The 18,747-nt window shown below is 37.9% G+C and overlaps 1 protein-coding gene across 1 annotated transcript in view; it reads right to left on the bottom strand.

Annotated features, from left to right (window-relative positions):
* RFX6 (regulatory factor X6) overlaps nt 1-7,416 on the bottom strand; it is a 57,722-nt gene extending 50,306 nt beyond the window's left edge. The window contains exons 1-4 of the mRNA XM_046674331.1: nt 7,194-7,416; nt 6,755-6,911; nt 3,632-3,755; nt 1,640-1,701 (exon numbers count right to left, since the gene is read on the bottom strand). Coding sequence (XP_046530287.1) covers nt 1,640-1,701; nt 3,632-3,755; nt 6,755-6,911; nt 7,194-7,416 — 566 coding nt within the window. The remainder of the gene's footprint in view (nt 1-1,639; nt 1,702-3,631; nt 3,756-6,754; nt 6,912-7,193) is intronic.
* Between the last annotated feature and the right edge of the window lie 11,331 nt (nt 7,417-18,747).

An 18,747-nucleotide genomic window follows, 5' to 3' on the forward strand; every position in this document is an offset into this window, starting at 1 on the left:
AGAAGTGAGAAGTAGATGATAAGACAGGAAAATGGGTTTGGACTAAATCAGAATGGACCTTGAATGCCAAGGTGAGAAAAGTTTGTCTCTAATAGCAGAAATTATGAGCCAGTGAAAGTTTCTGAGCATGAGAGAGATATGATTGAATCTCAACTTTAGTTAGGTCGATTTGGAACAAACTGTATTGAAAAACTGGAAAGACAGACTCAAGGCCGGGTTATGAATGTGAGAATGCAGAGAGACAGATTCAAAAGAATTCCAAAAGTGGGACCTATTTTCTGGTAAGTGACCAACAGACACTAGACAATAGGGCTGCCATTAGTCACATGTGACTATTGACCACTTGAAAAGTGACTAGTCTTAAGTTGAGATGTTTTGTAAGTGTAAAATGCAGACTAGCTCTCACAAACTTATTAGGAAAAAAAGAACGTAAAATATCTCATTAACAATTTTTATTTTGATTACATGGTAAGCTATGTTTTGGATATTTTGGGTTAAATAAAAAATATTAAAATCAATTTCACCTGTTCCTTTTAACTTTTTTAATGTGGCTACTAGAAATTTTTTAACTAAATATGTGGTTGCATTATATTTCACTGGACCGTGCTGAACTCGTTGCTAGGGCATGAGGGGACACTGGACAAGCTAGAAAATGAGCTATACAAGAGAGAAAGGGACCTGGCAGTGCTGTGACAGAGAAGCCACAGGGGAAGTTTTACGTATTTATTTATTTTAAGAGGACATCAGCAGCAGGTTCAAAAGTGAAATAGGTGCCAAGAAAGATGAGTAAGAGTAAAAATGAACCATTGAGTTTTTGCCCAGGTGAAAAAATGGACCAGGACAGAGGCATGTGATCAGCAGCTACTCCTTCAAGAAATAGCAGAGAAGGAAAGTAAGAGAGCAATCTTGAAGAGTAGAGCAGTTTTGAGATGATTTTATTTTTATCAACATAAAAGAGATCTCCATATGTTTGTAGGCAGAAGGAAAGGAAAAACTGGAAACGTAGTGGACAGAGGAAATAATGGATGAACAAGAATCTGTACCTGGGGTTTCTACAGAGATCGCCACAAGAGAAAAGAAAAGCTAAAGTTACCAAGAGAGGGAATACGTGACAGCTTAGTTTACGTTTATATTTACATTTAGAGATGACTAAAGAGGTCATTTGTGTATGTCATTTGTCTTGAAGGGAAAAGAAGAGGATATTAAGGAATTATTATCAGAGAAAGGAAACCAGAGGAAGAATCAGAACCTTGCTTCCACCCCTGGCTTTGGCTTTGCCCTTTGGGAGTGTTGTGAATTCCATGTAGTCACATATTTAGCCATGTACATTTCATTTCATGACACTAGTGCCGTTAGCAGTGGCTTTAAGACTATTGAAATGATTATTTGAAATTATTTCATCAGGAAAAATAATGTACTATGATTTTTCTGTGTAAACTTTGCTTTTTAAACATTATTCTAAAATCCACTTATATTTCTTTTTAGTGCTTACAGTTGGCAACAGTCGGCTTCACCAAGAAGAGAATACTCAGTTCTACCCTATTCACTGATAAAGCAGTACTTATTTTGCATTGTGTCAATCCTCATGTACAAGGTATCTTGTGTACAGATCTGATATGTGCCCATCGAGGTGTCTTACTTTGAATGGCCTCTTGTTCCAAGCCGCCGTGTCGTTAAGAGGGGAAATTTCTGGCGAATTGTCTAAAAAGAAAGGCAATTACTTTAGTCTTTAGAAAGTGTGTGTTTCTACTGCAAGCCACGCATAACTAATTAATTCTAGAAAGTAAATGCTGAACTTCGAGTAAATATTTAGTCTCAGAAAAGTAATACCATACACATCTTGATAAGCAATAATACATCAGCAGAGGCGGAGGGGTACCTTTTAGATGAGATTTTTCTACTATCCTTGTTTCAATTTGCAAAGCAGATCATGCCAATACCTGTTTTTGCTTGGTGTGACTAACAAAGCAATTATACTTCATGTACTTAGTTGCAAGATTTGAGTTTCGTTATACTAATTCTATCCAGAGATTTTCTCATAATTAAATATCTGTCTTCACCCCGAAAGGGCACATGAAACTTCCCCTGCCTCGGTGGATCTCCACAGCAGTGTTTTAAAACTTTTCTATGTTTCTTTCTCTAAATTTGCTAAAAGTAGCATCTGATTAAAGATCAACAACATCTTCTACATGAAACAGGGGTTTTAAGTTGGATCATAGGAGATTCATAGGTGATCTCCTATGGGCTCCACGGCAAACTTCACATATGTGTTAATTTCTTAGGGACTTGTTCTGTAGTTTTCTCCCTTTTTTTGGTGAGGAAGATTGTCCCTGAGCTAACATCTGTGCCAACCTTCCTCTATTTTGTACGTGGGACGCGGCCACAGCATGGCTTGATAAGTGGTGTTTAGGTCTGTGCCCAGGATCCCAACTGGCGAACCCCAGGCCACCAAAGCAGAGTGTGTGAACCTAACCACTATGCCACTGGGCTGGCCCCTGGTTCTGTAGTTTTTTTATCACATTCTCAAGGTGTTTCATGACTCCCCAAACAGTTAAGAATTACTGCCATAAGGTAGACATAAAGTAGCAATGCTAAAATGGACATCAGAAGTTGTCTTATCCAACCTCCTCATTTTATAGAACGAGTGAACTGAGTTTTGAAAGAGGTTAAGTGCTTTTCAGAAGGTCTCACAACAAATCAGCCACAGTCTAGGCTGGAACCTAAACCACCGGATTACCGTGCACCAATCACACTGTCTCCTGTAAACAGATAGGTTTTCAAAATAAATTAATATATTGTTTTATTTCAAAAAACTGAGAAGCTGGACCATAGTATTCACTATTTTCTGGACAATGAGTCCCTCTACAGGTTAGAATTTGGATTTCAGTTTACATGAGATGGAATGTTTGAGACCCAAGCTTCCTGCAGTTTTTCTGGGATATCCCAAGTTCTTAGACAATAGAGCATGACAAGAATCTCAAAGAACAAGACTGTCCCAAGAGACTGATATTGTTTCCTGATTCTCAAAATGAGATCAACGTATGCAAATATAGTGATGTCAGTTCTTTAGAGTCCCATCCTAACCACACAGGTTGGGTAGAAAGGAATGTTTTTCAATGAGACAAATTTAACCAATCCCCTCACAATGTCTTGGTGTTTCAGTTGTAAACACACTGAGTGAAATGGAGAATTAGGAGAACGATTCAGATAATAGAATAAAAATCTATTAGAAACTCATATACTTGGACTAGTTAAATAATAAACATAATCGCCAATTGCATTAACCAGATACTTGTCATCTGCACTTAATTTTCCTTCTCAAAACAGGCCATACCATACTCTATGTATCCCTCTTTGCAGGGAAATGTCACTGCTTGAATGGAGCTTCCCTGAAGGTCACATTAGCTCTTCTGATAGCTGGGGTTCTAATATTCAACACATACAGTAGTTCAAGGTAAAACATACGGTAATTCCAAATACAGCCCTTAAGAGATTCATTTACGCTCATGAAACAAACTTCTTACTATTCTGTGAGAAAACTCAGATGCATTTCTCAGATGAATTTGTTTCCATACTGTCTACCTGACTTGACTTCAGTTGTAAGGTAGCATAGCCACTATGTGTCATTTACCTTCCCAAAGGTGGCTGCACAGGCTGGCTCCAATTTCTCTTTCCTGCAGAAATCTAAATAATGTGCATACAGGATGCACCGGGGTAAGCAAACTCCTTCACATACAATGTAATTCTCTTCAAGCCTAAGAAAAAAGGCAAAAAACTAGATTAAATCTTTTGTTTATTTCTCCTTTCCTTTCCTCTTTCACATTGACTTAATGCCCATTTTGAATATAGACTCTATACAAATGAATTCATGAGCAGATGCGAGTAGATTTCCTTTATTTTGGATATTACTAAAAATCAGATCACGAGGATTAATGTTAGAAGAGCAAGAATCCCAATGAACACCTGCTAGTGCAGTTAAAATACTGTGGCTAACCTAAAACCACTCCTGCCTGGTCCACATCCCAAAGAATAGGTATTACTTCTAGGTAGATCCTCACTGTTCATCGCCGTTTGCCCTGTGATATACAAATATGAATGGTGAAATTGCAGATGATGGATTTTTTAAAAATTTGTGTGTGTGAGGAAGATCGGCCCTGAGCTAACAACTGTCGCCAATCTTCCTCTTTTTGATTGAGTTAGACTGTCACTGAGCTAATATCTGTGCCCATCTTCCTCTACTTTAGATGGGACGCCACTAGAGCTGGCTTGAAGAGCGGCGCCAAGTCCGCAGCCCGGATCTGAACCTGGGAACCCGGGGCCGCGCAGAAGCGGAGCGCGGGTACTTAACCACTACGTCAGCGGGCTGCCCCGAAGATGATGTTTTTTTAGAAGAACATTCTCAGCGCTAAAGTGCTTCCAGGCCTCGGGTTGACAAATGTCGACAATCTCTCACTTTCATTCACAAACTAGTTCTGAACCCTGAATAGTCAGGGAAGCAAGGTAATGCATTTACTTGCAAAATACATACGAGTAAACTCTCTTCATTTAAGTCTGAAATGGTCCTGATCTTTTTCTATCCCTACACTTTTTCGCTGTGATTAGTACTACTATAATTACCTACAACATCCTGTACCCTTGAAACATAATGGGATTCTCTATAGATGCCTCCAAACATGACATATATAAATTCAACTGTATATTATAAATATAATTCCATAAACTTTGACATTTTAGAGATAATTCTACTTAATTGGATGTCTACAATTGCAATCAAACATAATTTATATAAATGTAATAATATATAATTAAATCTTACAAATATCTGAACAGCAATCAAAAAGTAACTTGTAGATCTCACTCCCAGTTTTTCTAACAATTCAGTAGGTGATTTTGGCTAAAATTTACTTATACCCACTGTATGTATAGTAAAATCATAATTATTACTATACAGGAACAATGCAAGATAGAGTATGCATTCAGATTAAAATTGGATGAAACGCTTCAATATCTCTGATTTAACATACCCCAAGTGCACGAGATAAAAGCTAAAGATGTTCCCTAAGCAGGTAAAGCATCAAGCATCCACTTTTCTATGAAGAAGGAAAAAAAGAACCAAAACCCAGTAAGATTTGCACGCATAAGACCAAACACCTAACTGATAGTGAAAACTGGAGTTACTTAGCCAGATTTTTCACTTTAATTTTCATTAGCTAATTTTTATCATCCCCAATATGATCTATAACCTTAAGGAAAAATTCTCAAAATACATATAACTCACTTAGGTTTTTTTTAAAAAATATACATATAATATACTCTTTTAGGAGAGAGTATGAAAAATTCAAACAAAAATGACAGTGTTCTATAGTTTCAAAAAATATGAAAATCCCTGAGAAACATTCAATGATTTAAAAATTATAGTGTAATGACATGCATATAATGTCCACTTTCACTTGGCTATTTTGATGTTCTTATAGGCATTGCCTTTGTCTCCAAAATACTGAATAATCCTAGCCATAAGTACAACATCCATTTGGGGTATGACTTTTTTTCTTTAATTGTAATGCATTCATATTTATAAAATGAAACTCAAGTTTGTTTCCAGTCACTCAATTTGAATTGAAAAAAATGGAAGTGCTCATTCAAAAGACCTCCATAATATATCTGGAATCAAAATGCTTCTGCTCCAATGACCTTAATAAAAATAGTTGTATCCTAAAAATTCCAGATAATTAGCTCAAGTATTTACTACCAGTAAATGTGACACCAACTTCAATAGCTAAGCCATAACTTTGGAAGAATATTTGGTTTCAATTTCAAATATTTGAAAGAGTTCAAGTATACAATCACAAAAATTTAGTATTTGCAAATTATAATTCAATGTTTAAATAAGTAAAAATAAAATTTATTAGTTTCTTATATACTATTTTTTCTATTGTATTTTTCTAAGGTTTAGATCATACTTGGCATATAAACAGATTATGTAAGTAATCAATAAATAGATAGACCTTTTTACTTATTTGCTTATTATTTGGAATTTGGGAGGAAAGTTATATTCCTATTTCTTCACACTCTGTGGGGAAGTTTAATGTTATATTTTTACTTTAGATCAATATTACAAAATGGTCTGTTTATGTAGAGTGCCTACTGATAAAATCTTGGGTTTAAAAGATTTCCCACAAAATCCAATTCATGAGATTTCACTATAATAAATCATATACGACAGGTGCTATAAAAATAGTTGAACATTTATTCAAGTTAATAGCTATATCTTAACTGATTTTTCTAGCCTGCTAGTTCAAACGCATTTCATCTTATGGCCAATAAACGATTTTTAATTTGCCCTTTTAAAGATAAAGGCAATGTTAACATCCTTCCTCCTTTTAAATTGTTTTTAAGAATCATGTTTTATAAACACAAAACTACCAAATGACAAATATATAAGGACCGAACTGATTGCACGTTAAGTAAATAAGTCATAAAACATTCATTATTGCTTATGGAGAAATTACAGTTTTAGTCAATAGTGAACAAAGTGATGTGGTTTTTATTTGTATGGCAGATGATTTTTCATCAGTACCAGAACATGTCTTTATACTAATTTCAGTAAAAAATAATTTGGATAAATTTCTAATTGGTCTTTTAAAATTCCCCCAGAAGTCTGAGGAAGAAGCAAATTGTGAAAAGCAAAGATTCTGAAGATACTGAGTTTCAAAACTCCACAGGTGCTGAGGGTACCCCGGTGGGCGAGTCTTACCACTGCAGAGTGAGCTGAGTCTGCTTCTTTTTATCCTTCATTATCTGCGTGATGGTCTTCTTCTGAGAGAGGTGGGGATCTGCTGCTTTGGTTTTGCTGTCGTGACTGTCCGCATCGTCTTCTTCGGAGGAAAAGTTACCGTTGCTTAAATGCATTTCTGATTGCAAACGGAAAAGAGATAAAATCAGAACATAAAATCGATTAAGTAACCTCTAAATGGAACTGGGCGTCAAGGGGGTGGCCTATGGGAGTTTGGGAGGAGAGCAATGCAAAATCCCTTAGAGTTAATTTCTGGTTGACAAACTCTTTCCTGGGGGAAATACAAAGATCTGGACAGAATTTATATATATGTTTGCAGTGTGTGTGTACTATTATTGGATGCCCTTCTTAGAATTCATCCGTGTCCCAATCACATCCGCGGAGCCGGCAGAGCTCTCACCTGATTTCACTCCCACCGGCAGCTCCGGGTCTTCCCCTTTCTCCCCGCTGCCCAGCGCGCCCCCGGGCTGCGCTTCAGCCTCCAGGTACACCCTTTCCTCCGGGTAAACGAGCAAGCCCTTGCCCAGAAGCTGCACACAACACTCCTCCTGGACCTCAGGGGAAACCTGGGGAGAAGGCTGCGCCTGCAAGAAGGCGTCTTCTAGCGCCGGGACCTTGGCCATCCTCCTGGCCGCCGGAGACTTGGGCATCCGCCGCTAGGCCGGCTCCCAGCGGAGCCCCGAGCCCGGGGCGGGGCGGCGCTGGGCGGGGCTGGGGACCTGGGACTGCCGGGGCGGGGGCGGAGGCGGCCTGCCTCGGAGCCCCTGGCGTCGCGGAGAAGGGGGGCCGTGCACCGGGACAGCCCAGACAGCAAACGGCACTGCCTTTCTCCATCTGTCTGTTGTCCCGGCAGATACTCAACTTGGAACTCACTTCCTCACCTGCGCCGATCTCGCCCCGGGCAATGGAGTCCCATTCCCCACGTCTCCTTTCCCCTCTCCTCCCTTTCTCTTATCTTGAGCTGGATCTGAGAACTTCTCACACCCAAAGGTCCCAGAAACATCCGAGAAAGCTCCACTCTCATCTCCCGGGGAAGAGCAGCTGCAACCGTCCCCATCCTTCCTCTCATTAGACACGGCGGGCAGCCTTGAATCTGCATGCCCGGGCCCGGGAGAGGAGGACCCCAGAGCACAGCTCAGTCTTTGCACAACTTGGGCCAGGTTTATTTATTCTCAGAGTAATCCTAGGGGTTGGTGAGGGCTCTTCTCAGTGAGGTAGGGACAGACGCCATCGCATCACATACCTGCCCAGACTGCGCTGCTCACAGGTAGGGCTCACAACCCGGACCTCGCTGCCTTCGAGGATCTAGCCCTGAGCTTGGAGGAAAAGATGCGTTCGCTCCCTGCGGTATTTTGTGACTTAAACGAGTCCCTGATGATTCCTTATTTCTTACACCTAGGGGTAATGCAACGAATGTTTGTTGAAATGGAAAACGAAATCGCCGTGTTTTATTTCCAATCCACAATGGCAGGTGAAAAATGAGACCGTGTGCTCTCTTTTAGGAAGAAGTCAGGAGGGACTTGGGGTCGGTGTTGCCTGACTGCCACATAATCTTTAATTCCGTCCAGCTTATGTTCTTTTGACAAAAATGTCCTGTGCTTACTATAAAGCCTACCACTCCCCAGAGAAAGCAAGGATCCTGCTTTGGTTCACATTGCCTCACCAAAACCTACAACCTGTCATGTTCTTGTGGAGCATTAGAAGAGAAATCACCCCTGAACTTGAATTTAATATTAAAATACATTACATCAAAATTTAACTTAGAAAAAACGAAATGGGACCCCAGTTTGGGGAAGGCGGAAGGATGAGTTATGAGGAGGAGCCTAGGAGCATTATCTTACCTAGGCAGCCAAGATTACCATGTATTTTAACCTTCCCCATTTTTTAGCACCACTTGTTGAGAAAGGCACGATCTCTCTGTCAAAGGTTTTCTCCCTACCTGGTACCTCCAGCAGCTGGGGCCAGCCAGCCACTTATCCATGCACCCAGAGCTCTGAGGTACACTCCTCCCAGGGACAACTTTGCATATCAATCTCCCCTACACTTTACCCCCAAAACCTCAGAGCTTTCTCAGTCCATGGAGCCTGGCGCTACAGTACTAAAGTTGGAATGCTTCCCCTTTACTGAGACACCCTCAGACTCATTCTGCAAAGGGAGTTCTAGTGATTAACCAGGTGTATACAAAAAGACTCTGCCAGCTTATAGCACATATTCAGAAGGAAAACAGTCAGGAAAATGACTGGGAATTCTTGTTGAATTTTTTAAAATAGTGAACACGATATTCCAGGTTGATTGTGTGTGTGTGTAAGTCATACAGACACTAAGTAAATATCTGGCATTTATCCAATTGAATTGATCAATGAAACACAAACCAAGGTCATTTAAGGCCTAAGTGAACTTTTTGCCTGAGTTTTAAGTAAACTGTCTGCCTAACAAAAGAACATGTAAGTTCATTGCGCTTCTAGTCACAAATAGAAATTAAATAGACCTAAAACAAGTAAAGAAATTGAATGCGTAATAAAAAAAAATTCCAATATAAAAAATCCCAGGATAAGAGGCTTCACTGGTGAATTATACCAAATATTTAAAGAAGAGTTAATGCTAATCCTTCTCAGACTTTTGGGGAGCAGTGCAAGCTGTGCTCCCAAGGGGGAGAAAAGCTGTCATCATCCTAAGTTGCTGTTTGTGATTATTATAATTAATTTGAGCTCATGATACCAATGTTTTAGAGACATAACAGTAATTTAGTCATAAGATCCTAGGCTGGAAAATAGGTCAATATAGAGGGTGATCTTTCAAAATAGTGATTTTTAACATTTTGGTTTTTATACTCACTATAAGAAATCTATGTAAGCCATCGACTCTCTCCCCAGGGAGATAAAAACACATGAATACACTCACCTACGTACATACAAAATTCTACATACAATTTGGCACATCCCAAGTAAAGAATATCTTAAAAAGTTTATTCTCTTTTAAGAAAAAGGCACAATGATACTTGAAAGAGAGATTCTTACAAGTTCCCACATGACAGTATCTTCATGACCAGGGGCACCACATTAAAGGAGAAAGGAAAAGGAATTTGGAGTTAGAGGCATTTGCACTCACTCTCTTTGTGATTCTGGTCACTTAACCTTTCTGTTTCCTTCTTTCTAAACTGGAAAAAATAGTGCCTATCTGTAGCAGACTTCGTGGGTGCTCTGCCCAGGTCCTTTGGATCCCTCTCACATTTTCTGAGCACCCTTTCCCCAGCTTCTGCCTCCTTTTGTTTCCAGTAACCAGCTCCACCACCACCACCACTTGAGAGCAGCTGAGACTCTCCTTTGCAGGAACTGCCCTTGGCCACCAGACCACCATCACCCATAGGCAGAGAGAACCTAAGTGCCTAAGTGTTATATCTCCCCTGGGTAGCTCTTAGCCAATGACTGATGATTAGGGCGGATAAAATCCTACCTCCTTGACCTCATGATGGATTAACCTGAGGTGCAATTTACAGTCCAGAGCTCCTCTGTGGGATCAGGCTGAAGCATCCTCTGCTGGACAATTCCTGAAATCCCATCCTTGTTTGGCTGCTTGTCCTTCTCTGTCCTGCTACCCCTACTCCCTACCTGTTTCTCCTAGAAACATTTCCTTCAAAATCACTTTTGTAGATGACTTCTTGACTCAAGGTCTACTGCCATGAGACACCACATTATAGGGTTGCTGTAAGAATTAAATGAAACGTGATAAAAAAGAACCTAATACAGTGCCTGGAACAGCAAGCTCTCAATAAAAGGAATCTAATATTCTGAAACTTTAGCTCCCTTTTAGTGCTCACGTGCAAGGAAAGAAATTTTCTCTTTTTCATTGCAGAAAGATTCTGAGGAACATCTTGCTCTTTGCCTAGACTGTTTCTGGGCTTGCTATGATCTGGATTGATTGTATGCTATGCAACTTTCTTCTGTGAAAGCTCACATCTCATCTTATTTTTTCTGTTCACCAAGATTACTTTTTAAACATGAAAAGTACTTCTTATTCTGCCTTCAGGTAATAAATTTCATGTTGTTGCTGCTCCTTTCAAGTAAAAGTATGGTCAGTTATAACCTAATAACAGAGCCCCAAAATATATGAAGCAAACACTGATTTTGACAAAAGACCATCAATGGAGAAAGAATAGCTTTTTCTTTTTTTTTTAAAGATTTTATTTTTTCCTTTTTCTCCCCAAAGCCCCCCAGTACATAGCTGTATATTCTTCATTGTGGGTCCCTCTAGTTGTGGCATGTGGGACGCTGCCCCAGCGTGGCCTGATGAGCAGTGCTGTGTCCGCGCCCATGCCCAGGACTCGAACTAACGAATCACCAGGCCGCCTGCAGCGGAGCGCGGGAACTTAACCACTGGGACACAGGGCCAGCCCCCAAGAATAGCCTTTTCAACAAATGTTGCTGAAACAATTGGATATTCACATGCAAAAGAAATCCTTTTCCACATGAATTTGAAACTTTCCTTTACACTATATACAAAAATTAACTTGAAATTCATCAAAGACCTGAATATAAGAGCTAAAACTATGCAACTCTTAGAAGGAAACTTAGGTGTAAATCTTCATGACCTTGTATTCCACAAATATTTCTTAAGTACAACACGAAAAGCACAAACAACAAACAAAAAATAGATAAATTGAACTCCATTAAAATGTGTGCATCAAAAGACACTATCAAGAACGTGAAAAGACAACACACAGAATGGCAGAACATTTGAACATCATCTTTTTGATATGGGTCTAGTACCCAGAATATATAAAGAATTCTTATAATTCAACAATCAAAAGATAATAGTCCAATTTGAAAATAGGCCAAAGATTTGAATAGACATTTCTCCAAAGAAGACAAACAAATGGTCAATAACCACATGAAAAGGTGCTCAACACCATTTGCATTAGGGAAATGTAAATCAAAACCTCAATGAGATAGCACTTTGCTCCCACTAGGATGGCTACAGTTTTTAAAAAGGAAAAAGAAAATAAGATGTGGGGAAATTGGAAGCCTCATACATTGCTGGTCAGGAATGTAAGATGGTGCAGCCACTATGGAAAATTGTGCCTCAGTTCTTCCAAAAGTGAAACCTAGAGCTATGATATGGCCCAGTAATTCCATTCCTAGGTACATCCCCAAGAGAACTGAAAATATATGTTCACACAAAGCCAAATATAAAAGGCCACATATTGTATGATTCCATTTCTTGAAGTCTCCGGAAAAATCAAATCCGTGTAGACAGAAAGTAGGTTAGTGATTGTCAGAGGCTGGAGGTAGGGGGTTCTGGGATGACTGCTTAATGAATATGAGGTTTCATTTTTGGGTAATGAGAATGTTCTGGAATTAATGGTGATGGTTGCACAACATTGTGAATATGTTAAAAACTACTGAATTGTGTACTTCATATTGGAAATCACCATCTATCTCAATAAAGAAATTTTTTTTTTAAGTAGGCAAAGTCAGGTTATAAAGAAACAACTTAAAAATCTGTTCCATTCTTACCAGATTAAGAAATACTGCTTAGTCCAAGACTCTGATATTAAGGAAATTTACAAAGTTTGGACAAACTTCCCAGACTTATTCTTAAAATATGAGCTATTAGTTTTGCTATTGTCCTGTAAATTTCAACTACTTATGTCTCCATTCCTTATTCAAATCTAATTTCTTCCTACTTTAACTTTAGTTGTGCCATGTTAATTTTTTCTTTCTTTTTTTAGTCCTTATTGCATGTAGGATGAGAGAGAAGTAATGCGAAACAGAGAACAAAGAAGATAGAAAGAAAGAATAAGAAGAGCCAAGAAATGGCTCAGAGGACTGAGGGAGCCAATTAAAAAAGAGAGAGAGAAAGATAAAATATTTCCACTTGGTTAGAACTTAGGAGACCAAGTTGATGGCTCAAGTCTCCACGGAGGCAGAACTTTTCTTTTTTTTTCATAACTGCAAATCAATGTAAAAGGTCAATCAATTTGGGGAAAATTCAGGAAAGGGGTTTTCTAAGAAGCTACAGGCCGATTCCATCTGGACAGTGATCAGGCCCTGGAACGGGAGTGTGCGCTTGGAAATGGGGTGAGCGCCAGGTACTAATATTATTTAAAGGAAGAATCACTGCTGTCTGGTGACTTATGGACAGGTCTTCATGGAAAAAAAAAGAGTTATTTCCCTGATTGCACTCTTTAGGAACTCTCAAGGAAAATAAGAAGTACTTTCTAGGTAAATTAATTGCTCAGCTCATTGCTGGACACTGCATCAGAACTCACTTGTAGTCATTGCCAAACACAGTTACCAGACAATTTAATGAACAAGAGCTATCTCTTCTACCACCATCATTCCAAAGATAGGCAGAGACAAGCTTGAACTGGTCCCCAGAGCTAAAAACTCAGCCTTGAACCAGGAGTGTCTCTAATGCTGCTGAAACCCATTCAGGTGTCTAGACATTTCGTTAGATTTTCCTTAGGGTTGTGATGAGATACTCTTCTTGCCTTGTAACTCTCCATACTATAAACCCTACTGAGTGACTGATGCTAATATTTTCATTTCTTATTCGATATGTTGTTTAGAAATGCCAGGATAGAGGGTACATGGGTGCTCATTACATTACTCTCTTTACTCCTTTCTAGATTAAAATTGTTTCAAAATAAAGTTTAAAAAGCAAAGTTATTTGTCTTTACTAAAGGTTGACCTATGGTGGTTTGTAAATAGAAGATATTTGCCTAATTCTAGGGTTGTATATGTACACAGAAAATACATTAAAGCTTGAGAATATGTTTTTTTTATTACATTACTTTTAAAAATGGAGGCATCGGTACATTTAAAATATTTCAATATTCACTTCTTTAGTTAAGTTAAAGTAAAAGTCAATCTACTTTTTGTTGAAAGTTACTTTGTTCAACCTTAATATCCAGTGCCTCTAGTAACCTTTGTCCTTCACATATAAGTAACCACCTACCTCTCTTTCAATTTCTAATAAAAGATAGTCTAATGGGTTTTTTTAGATTAATATAAAATTAATTGTATGTTTGCAATGGTGAAGAAAGAAAATAGATTAGGTTTGTACAGAAGTAAATAATGTTCTGCTTTATGTGTATTTGAGAACTGCTTCCTATATAATGTTGCAATAAACACGTACAGTAAATAGCAAAAATATAACTTGCAAATCAAATTAAATATTAGATGCATATGTTAAACCACAGCTGGTACATAGTAGATACCTGCTAAATATTTGTTACAAAAATGAATGGAAAGTGGTGGCAGACGTCCATCCTCTCCTGCATTCAACCAGAAATAATTTATCATGACCTGGGGATTCAAAAATAAATAAGACATGATTTCTCTCCTTTCAGTACTCTAAGTGAAGTGGAGGAAGCAGATATATTAAAATACAACATGATTAAAATCTGTAATAGTGACAGGCACAAAGTGCTCTTGGAGCACAAAGGCAAGAGTGAGCAGCTCAGGCAAGGGCAGCTTTGCTCCAAAGGAGGGCAGGCAGAAGGCTTCAGAGAGAATGTAACATTTTAATAAGTCTTGAAGGATTGGCATGCATTCACAGGTGGAAAACAGAACAGATCGTGCAGAGGCACACAGGCAAGAAAGAGCATGACTGGTCATAGCAGTCAGTAGTTGGGTGTAGTTGGAGGATAAGAAGCATCATGGAACATGGAGGATAATGACTTGAGGTCAGATCTTGAGGGGTCTTGTTCAAGCTTAGAAATGTAGGGAAGTTAGGAAGACCAGGTGATAAAACAAAGGCTTAGACTTTGGAGCAATGGTTCTGAAAACAGAAAAGAAAGAAGTGATTTAAGAACATATTGAGGATGCATATATGGTGCTTGCAATAGATTTTTGCAGCCTTGGCCCCTAGTGATTCATGCGTCTTTCATCCATGCCTTTGGGTAATCCCTTCCTGGGTTGACTCTGAACTTGGGCATCAGCAGACATGCAAGCAAAGGTTTGAAAAGCACTTATGCATTGGGGTTTCACTTCTCTTGCTGATGGTGGAAACCCTGAGACCACCACCATGTAGCCAAGCCCAGCCTAGCTTGCTGGAGATATAGCAAACCCATCATCCCAGCTGATAGCCAGAATTAACTAATAGCTAGAACCGACTGCCAGACATATGAGTGATGTAAATGAATCCACTCTAAAATAACCAGCCTCCAGCTGACTTGCCAGCTGAGTACAGCTTCATGAGTGAGTCTTGGTGAAGCCCAGCCCAGCTGAGTTCAGCCAAATTGCTGACCCAAAGAACTGTGCACTAATAAATTACTGTGGTTTTAAGCCACTAAAATTTGGGGTGGTTGTTACACAGCAAAAACTAACTGATACAGTAACGTGATAGCCTTACATATCACAAAAAGTTGGTTGAACTTTTAGAGATATCAAAATAGCAGTAAGCAGTGGGAAAAGCAGTTTGAAAAGTGAGTTGGAGCAACTTTTTATTTTTGTTTTTGATGGGTTTTTTGGTTTGTTTTTGTTTTTTTAGGTGAGGAGGAATAGAACTCAAAGGTGACAGAGATTTTGGATAAAACTTACTTCAAAGGGTTAACATAATGATCACACAAAACATATATACACAAAAACAACAAACTAAAAATAATTGTTACCTTATAAATCCATATATGTGTAGACTAATTTATTTTCTGTTTGACTTTTTAAGGAATTCACACAAGTGGGTATACACATAGAGAGATATGCATGCATCCCATTTTAAGGAGAAACAACTTGGGGTACCCCAATACACTCTAAAACAGCTCCCTAAAGTTCCCAGCTACATGTGGGATGTAATTTTCACAGGCATATCTCTGCTTCTACCCCCATACCCAGAGAATTCTGCAGTTGCTTCTTCCAAATGAAGTGTCCACACAGAGACACACTCAATGGGTATAAACAGAATAAGATATTCCAGGTGTGAACCCTAAACCCTCCAAATGAATTAAGCATGTTTGAGGGCTAAACAAACTCTTCATTTTCTAACTTTTTATTTACAATATTATATCTACACATATTTTCCTAGTGGCCTTGGGGCTGAGGTACCTATCATTTCCGATAACAAGCTATAGAACAAGATATGCTATTAATTTCAAAACATAATGTGTAATGTACAACATGAAGACAATAAATTTTTCTTGTCATATCAGTGTTTATTTGGCAGAAATAGGCAAAATTCAGAATGCTTTTTAGTCCTAATATTCCTATCATAACAAGGCAAATAATTGAAATTAAATGACGTATTTTAAGCATGAATTTTTAGTCTTGTTTTATCTACTGACATGGACAATATAGAATAAATAAATTAGATCATCTAAAATTTAAGGCAGCATGCATGATTTATCATAGATTTACCCTTATATGTTTGTAATCAATCGCTGGCTCCAAACCTGTTTTTCTTCTCAGTGTGCTTCTGTATTTTATTGCTCAGTTGCGAAATATACTCTAAATGGTTTCTTTGCTTAGAATTCTTATTCCCTGAATATCGAAGATTGTAGCCTTTTTTTCTTCAGCCTTCCAAATTTTTGTGTTTTGTAAAATTGACATTTGAATATGCTGATTGTAATCAATTTGCTGCATATAATAATTTAACTAATAATCATTGATAATTTTGACTAATACATTGCCTTTAAAATATAATATTGAAATCGATAATAACCTTTTTCAGAACTCATGTAATTTTCTCCAGTTAAACAAGATTAGTTTTGCTTAAATCACTAGTTTTGTAACTTGTCACTGAGGGTAATGGATAACTATGCCTACTAACTCCGGTCTGTGGTTCTAAGACTGTGTGTACAATACATTTGTTTCTCATCCCTCACTCTGTTTGAAAGCTTTTAAGCCCAATATATCATCTTTACTGAACAATTTATCAATTGGAGGAGCTGAGTAAATGCTACTCTTTCCATAGCATATTGCTCTTGGGTGCCAGTAAAGGACAAATAAGGACAGAATAGCGTAATAAGTAAGTAAACATTAGGTCAAGAGAAGAGGTAGTTGGCTATATATATCTAATGCAAGGATTAAATGGTGCTTCTTGAAGTTGTACCATCTGCATCAGAATTACCCAAAGTACATGTGAAATAAGCAGATACTCACCTCAGAACCAGAAAATCACTGAATGAAATGGATTTTATCAATATAGTGTCATATATTATAAATTTCTCACATCAAGACAAGGAAAATTGCCTTTTAGAAGACATGAGAGAGGATAATGTGTGCCAGCCTAAGCCATAGTCTAAAATCTTAGAAATTTTTCAGCTGGATTATGATTCAGCCTTGGCTCATTCAGAAAGGCAGTGTGGAAGAGAGAGTTAAAGGAAAGAGGGGAGGCAGCTTATGGAGACAGGCTGAGGAATGAGAAGGTGATCACTGTCTCTTAGTAGTCTCAGCAGCGCTTTCCTGGTTTTTTGACTATGACACAGGTAGAAAATGATGGTGTTATATCCAGCTGACAGGTGTAAGCAGATGAGGCTGGTCACAGAAACTCTGAACACCCCCAAAGAGACAGGGGATCAATGCCATCCCCTTGGGGACACCCTGTTGGGAAAATGCTCCAAGAAACATCCATCACTCTCTGTTAGTGTGTTCATCATTACATGCTTTTAACAATGCCCAGGCACTGGTTTTGTCTTCTCTACTTTGAAGAACAAGGAGGCAATACCAGGAACTTGCTGGGCCATTCTCTAGCTCTTTGTAAAGAAGGACATAGGATAGTTTCTTCATTTCCACAGTTAATTAGTGGACATTATTAAGTGGATGAAGCATTACATGTAGGATATTTTTCTTGATTACTGTATGTTATTTACATTGGAATGATTAAATAATTTAATAATTGTTGTATTAGAAAGCATGTAAAATTTATATATCTTGTCTTTCTGTTAGCCATTTGTGATAATGTGAAGTGAAATTTCAAAAGGATTTTTACTAATCCACATAAAATAAGAAAATATAATATGAATACAAAATGTAGAAAAAGAAAATGCAAAATATATAGAAAGGTGATAGAACCCATTTTTATCCTTAGTTGAAAACTGTTTGCTGATCATGTTGGCATCTTTTTAAAAAATCAGGCATTCCAGGTTAAAAAAATAAGTAAAGGGGGGGAGGAGGACTTAATAAGAGATAGAGAAGTCAAAAAGTGGCTTTGGTATTAACTTTTATAAACCAAAAATAGCTAAAACCACCAAATTAATATTTTAAATGAAATTGTTTATTGATCATTTTTATAAATTCTGTGGTACAAAAATGTGTTTCCACATATACAAAATTCAAACTATGTTGAATTTTAATTCACCAAAATAAATCAGAATATATAACTTTGAAAATAATACAACTTAAAAAAATTAAATGGCACAGAGTACCAAAAGTAAACAACACTAACATTTAAACTGCAGAAAGCAAATAATAGCATATGATTACACATTTTGGGTTGATCTGTTTGTAATTTCTGTTTGCTCACACCTCCAGAAACTTAACTCATTGACAAGTAAGGCAACATAAAATCAGATGTGAAACCAGAGAGTATATTAAGCCTATTCACAAACTTACAGTAAATGTGAAATAAGCTTCAATTTTATGAACTGAATAAATAGCCACTTCATCCTCACAGCATAGCTATTATAACTACTAATTTATAACTTAAATCACATCAAAAAGGTGGTTGATTATCTGTTTCTAACTATGAGTTAATTTTGAAGGGAGACAGGAGAGACATAAAAGTTAATTGGTCTCTCCCGAGATAGTAGGTCAGTTTTCAAGGTCATTTTATGACTTGCTGCTGGACCATAGAAGGAAAATTAAACTAATGGAAGATTCCCCTATGACAAGTTTCCGATAAATAAGCCATGGATTGCCAGCTGCCTTCAGCATTCACTTAGTGTTAGAAATAAGAGGGTTGAGGAAGACTATAAAAGATGGAAATTGCAATAGTTGAGACAGGAAGTGATTAAGGTA

The sequence above is a fragment of the Equus quagga genome, chromosome 11 (assembly GCF_021613505.1).
Source record: "Equus quagga isolate Etosha38 chromosome 11, UCLA_HA_Equagga_1.0, whole genome shotgun sequence".
Taxonomy (NCBI): domain Eukaryota; kingdom Metazoa; phylum Chordata; class Mammalia; order Perissodactyla; family Equidae; genus Equus; species Equus quagga.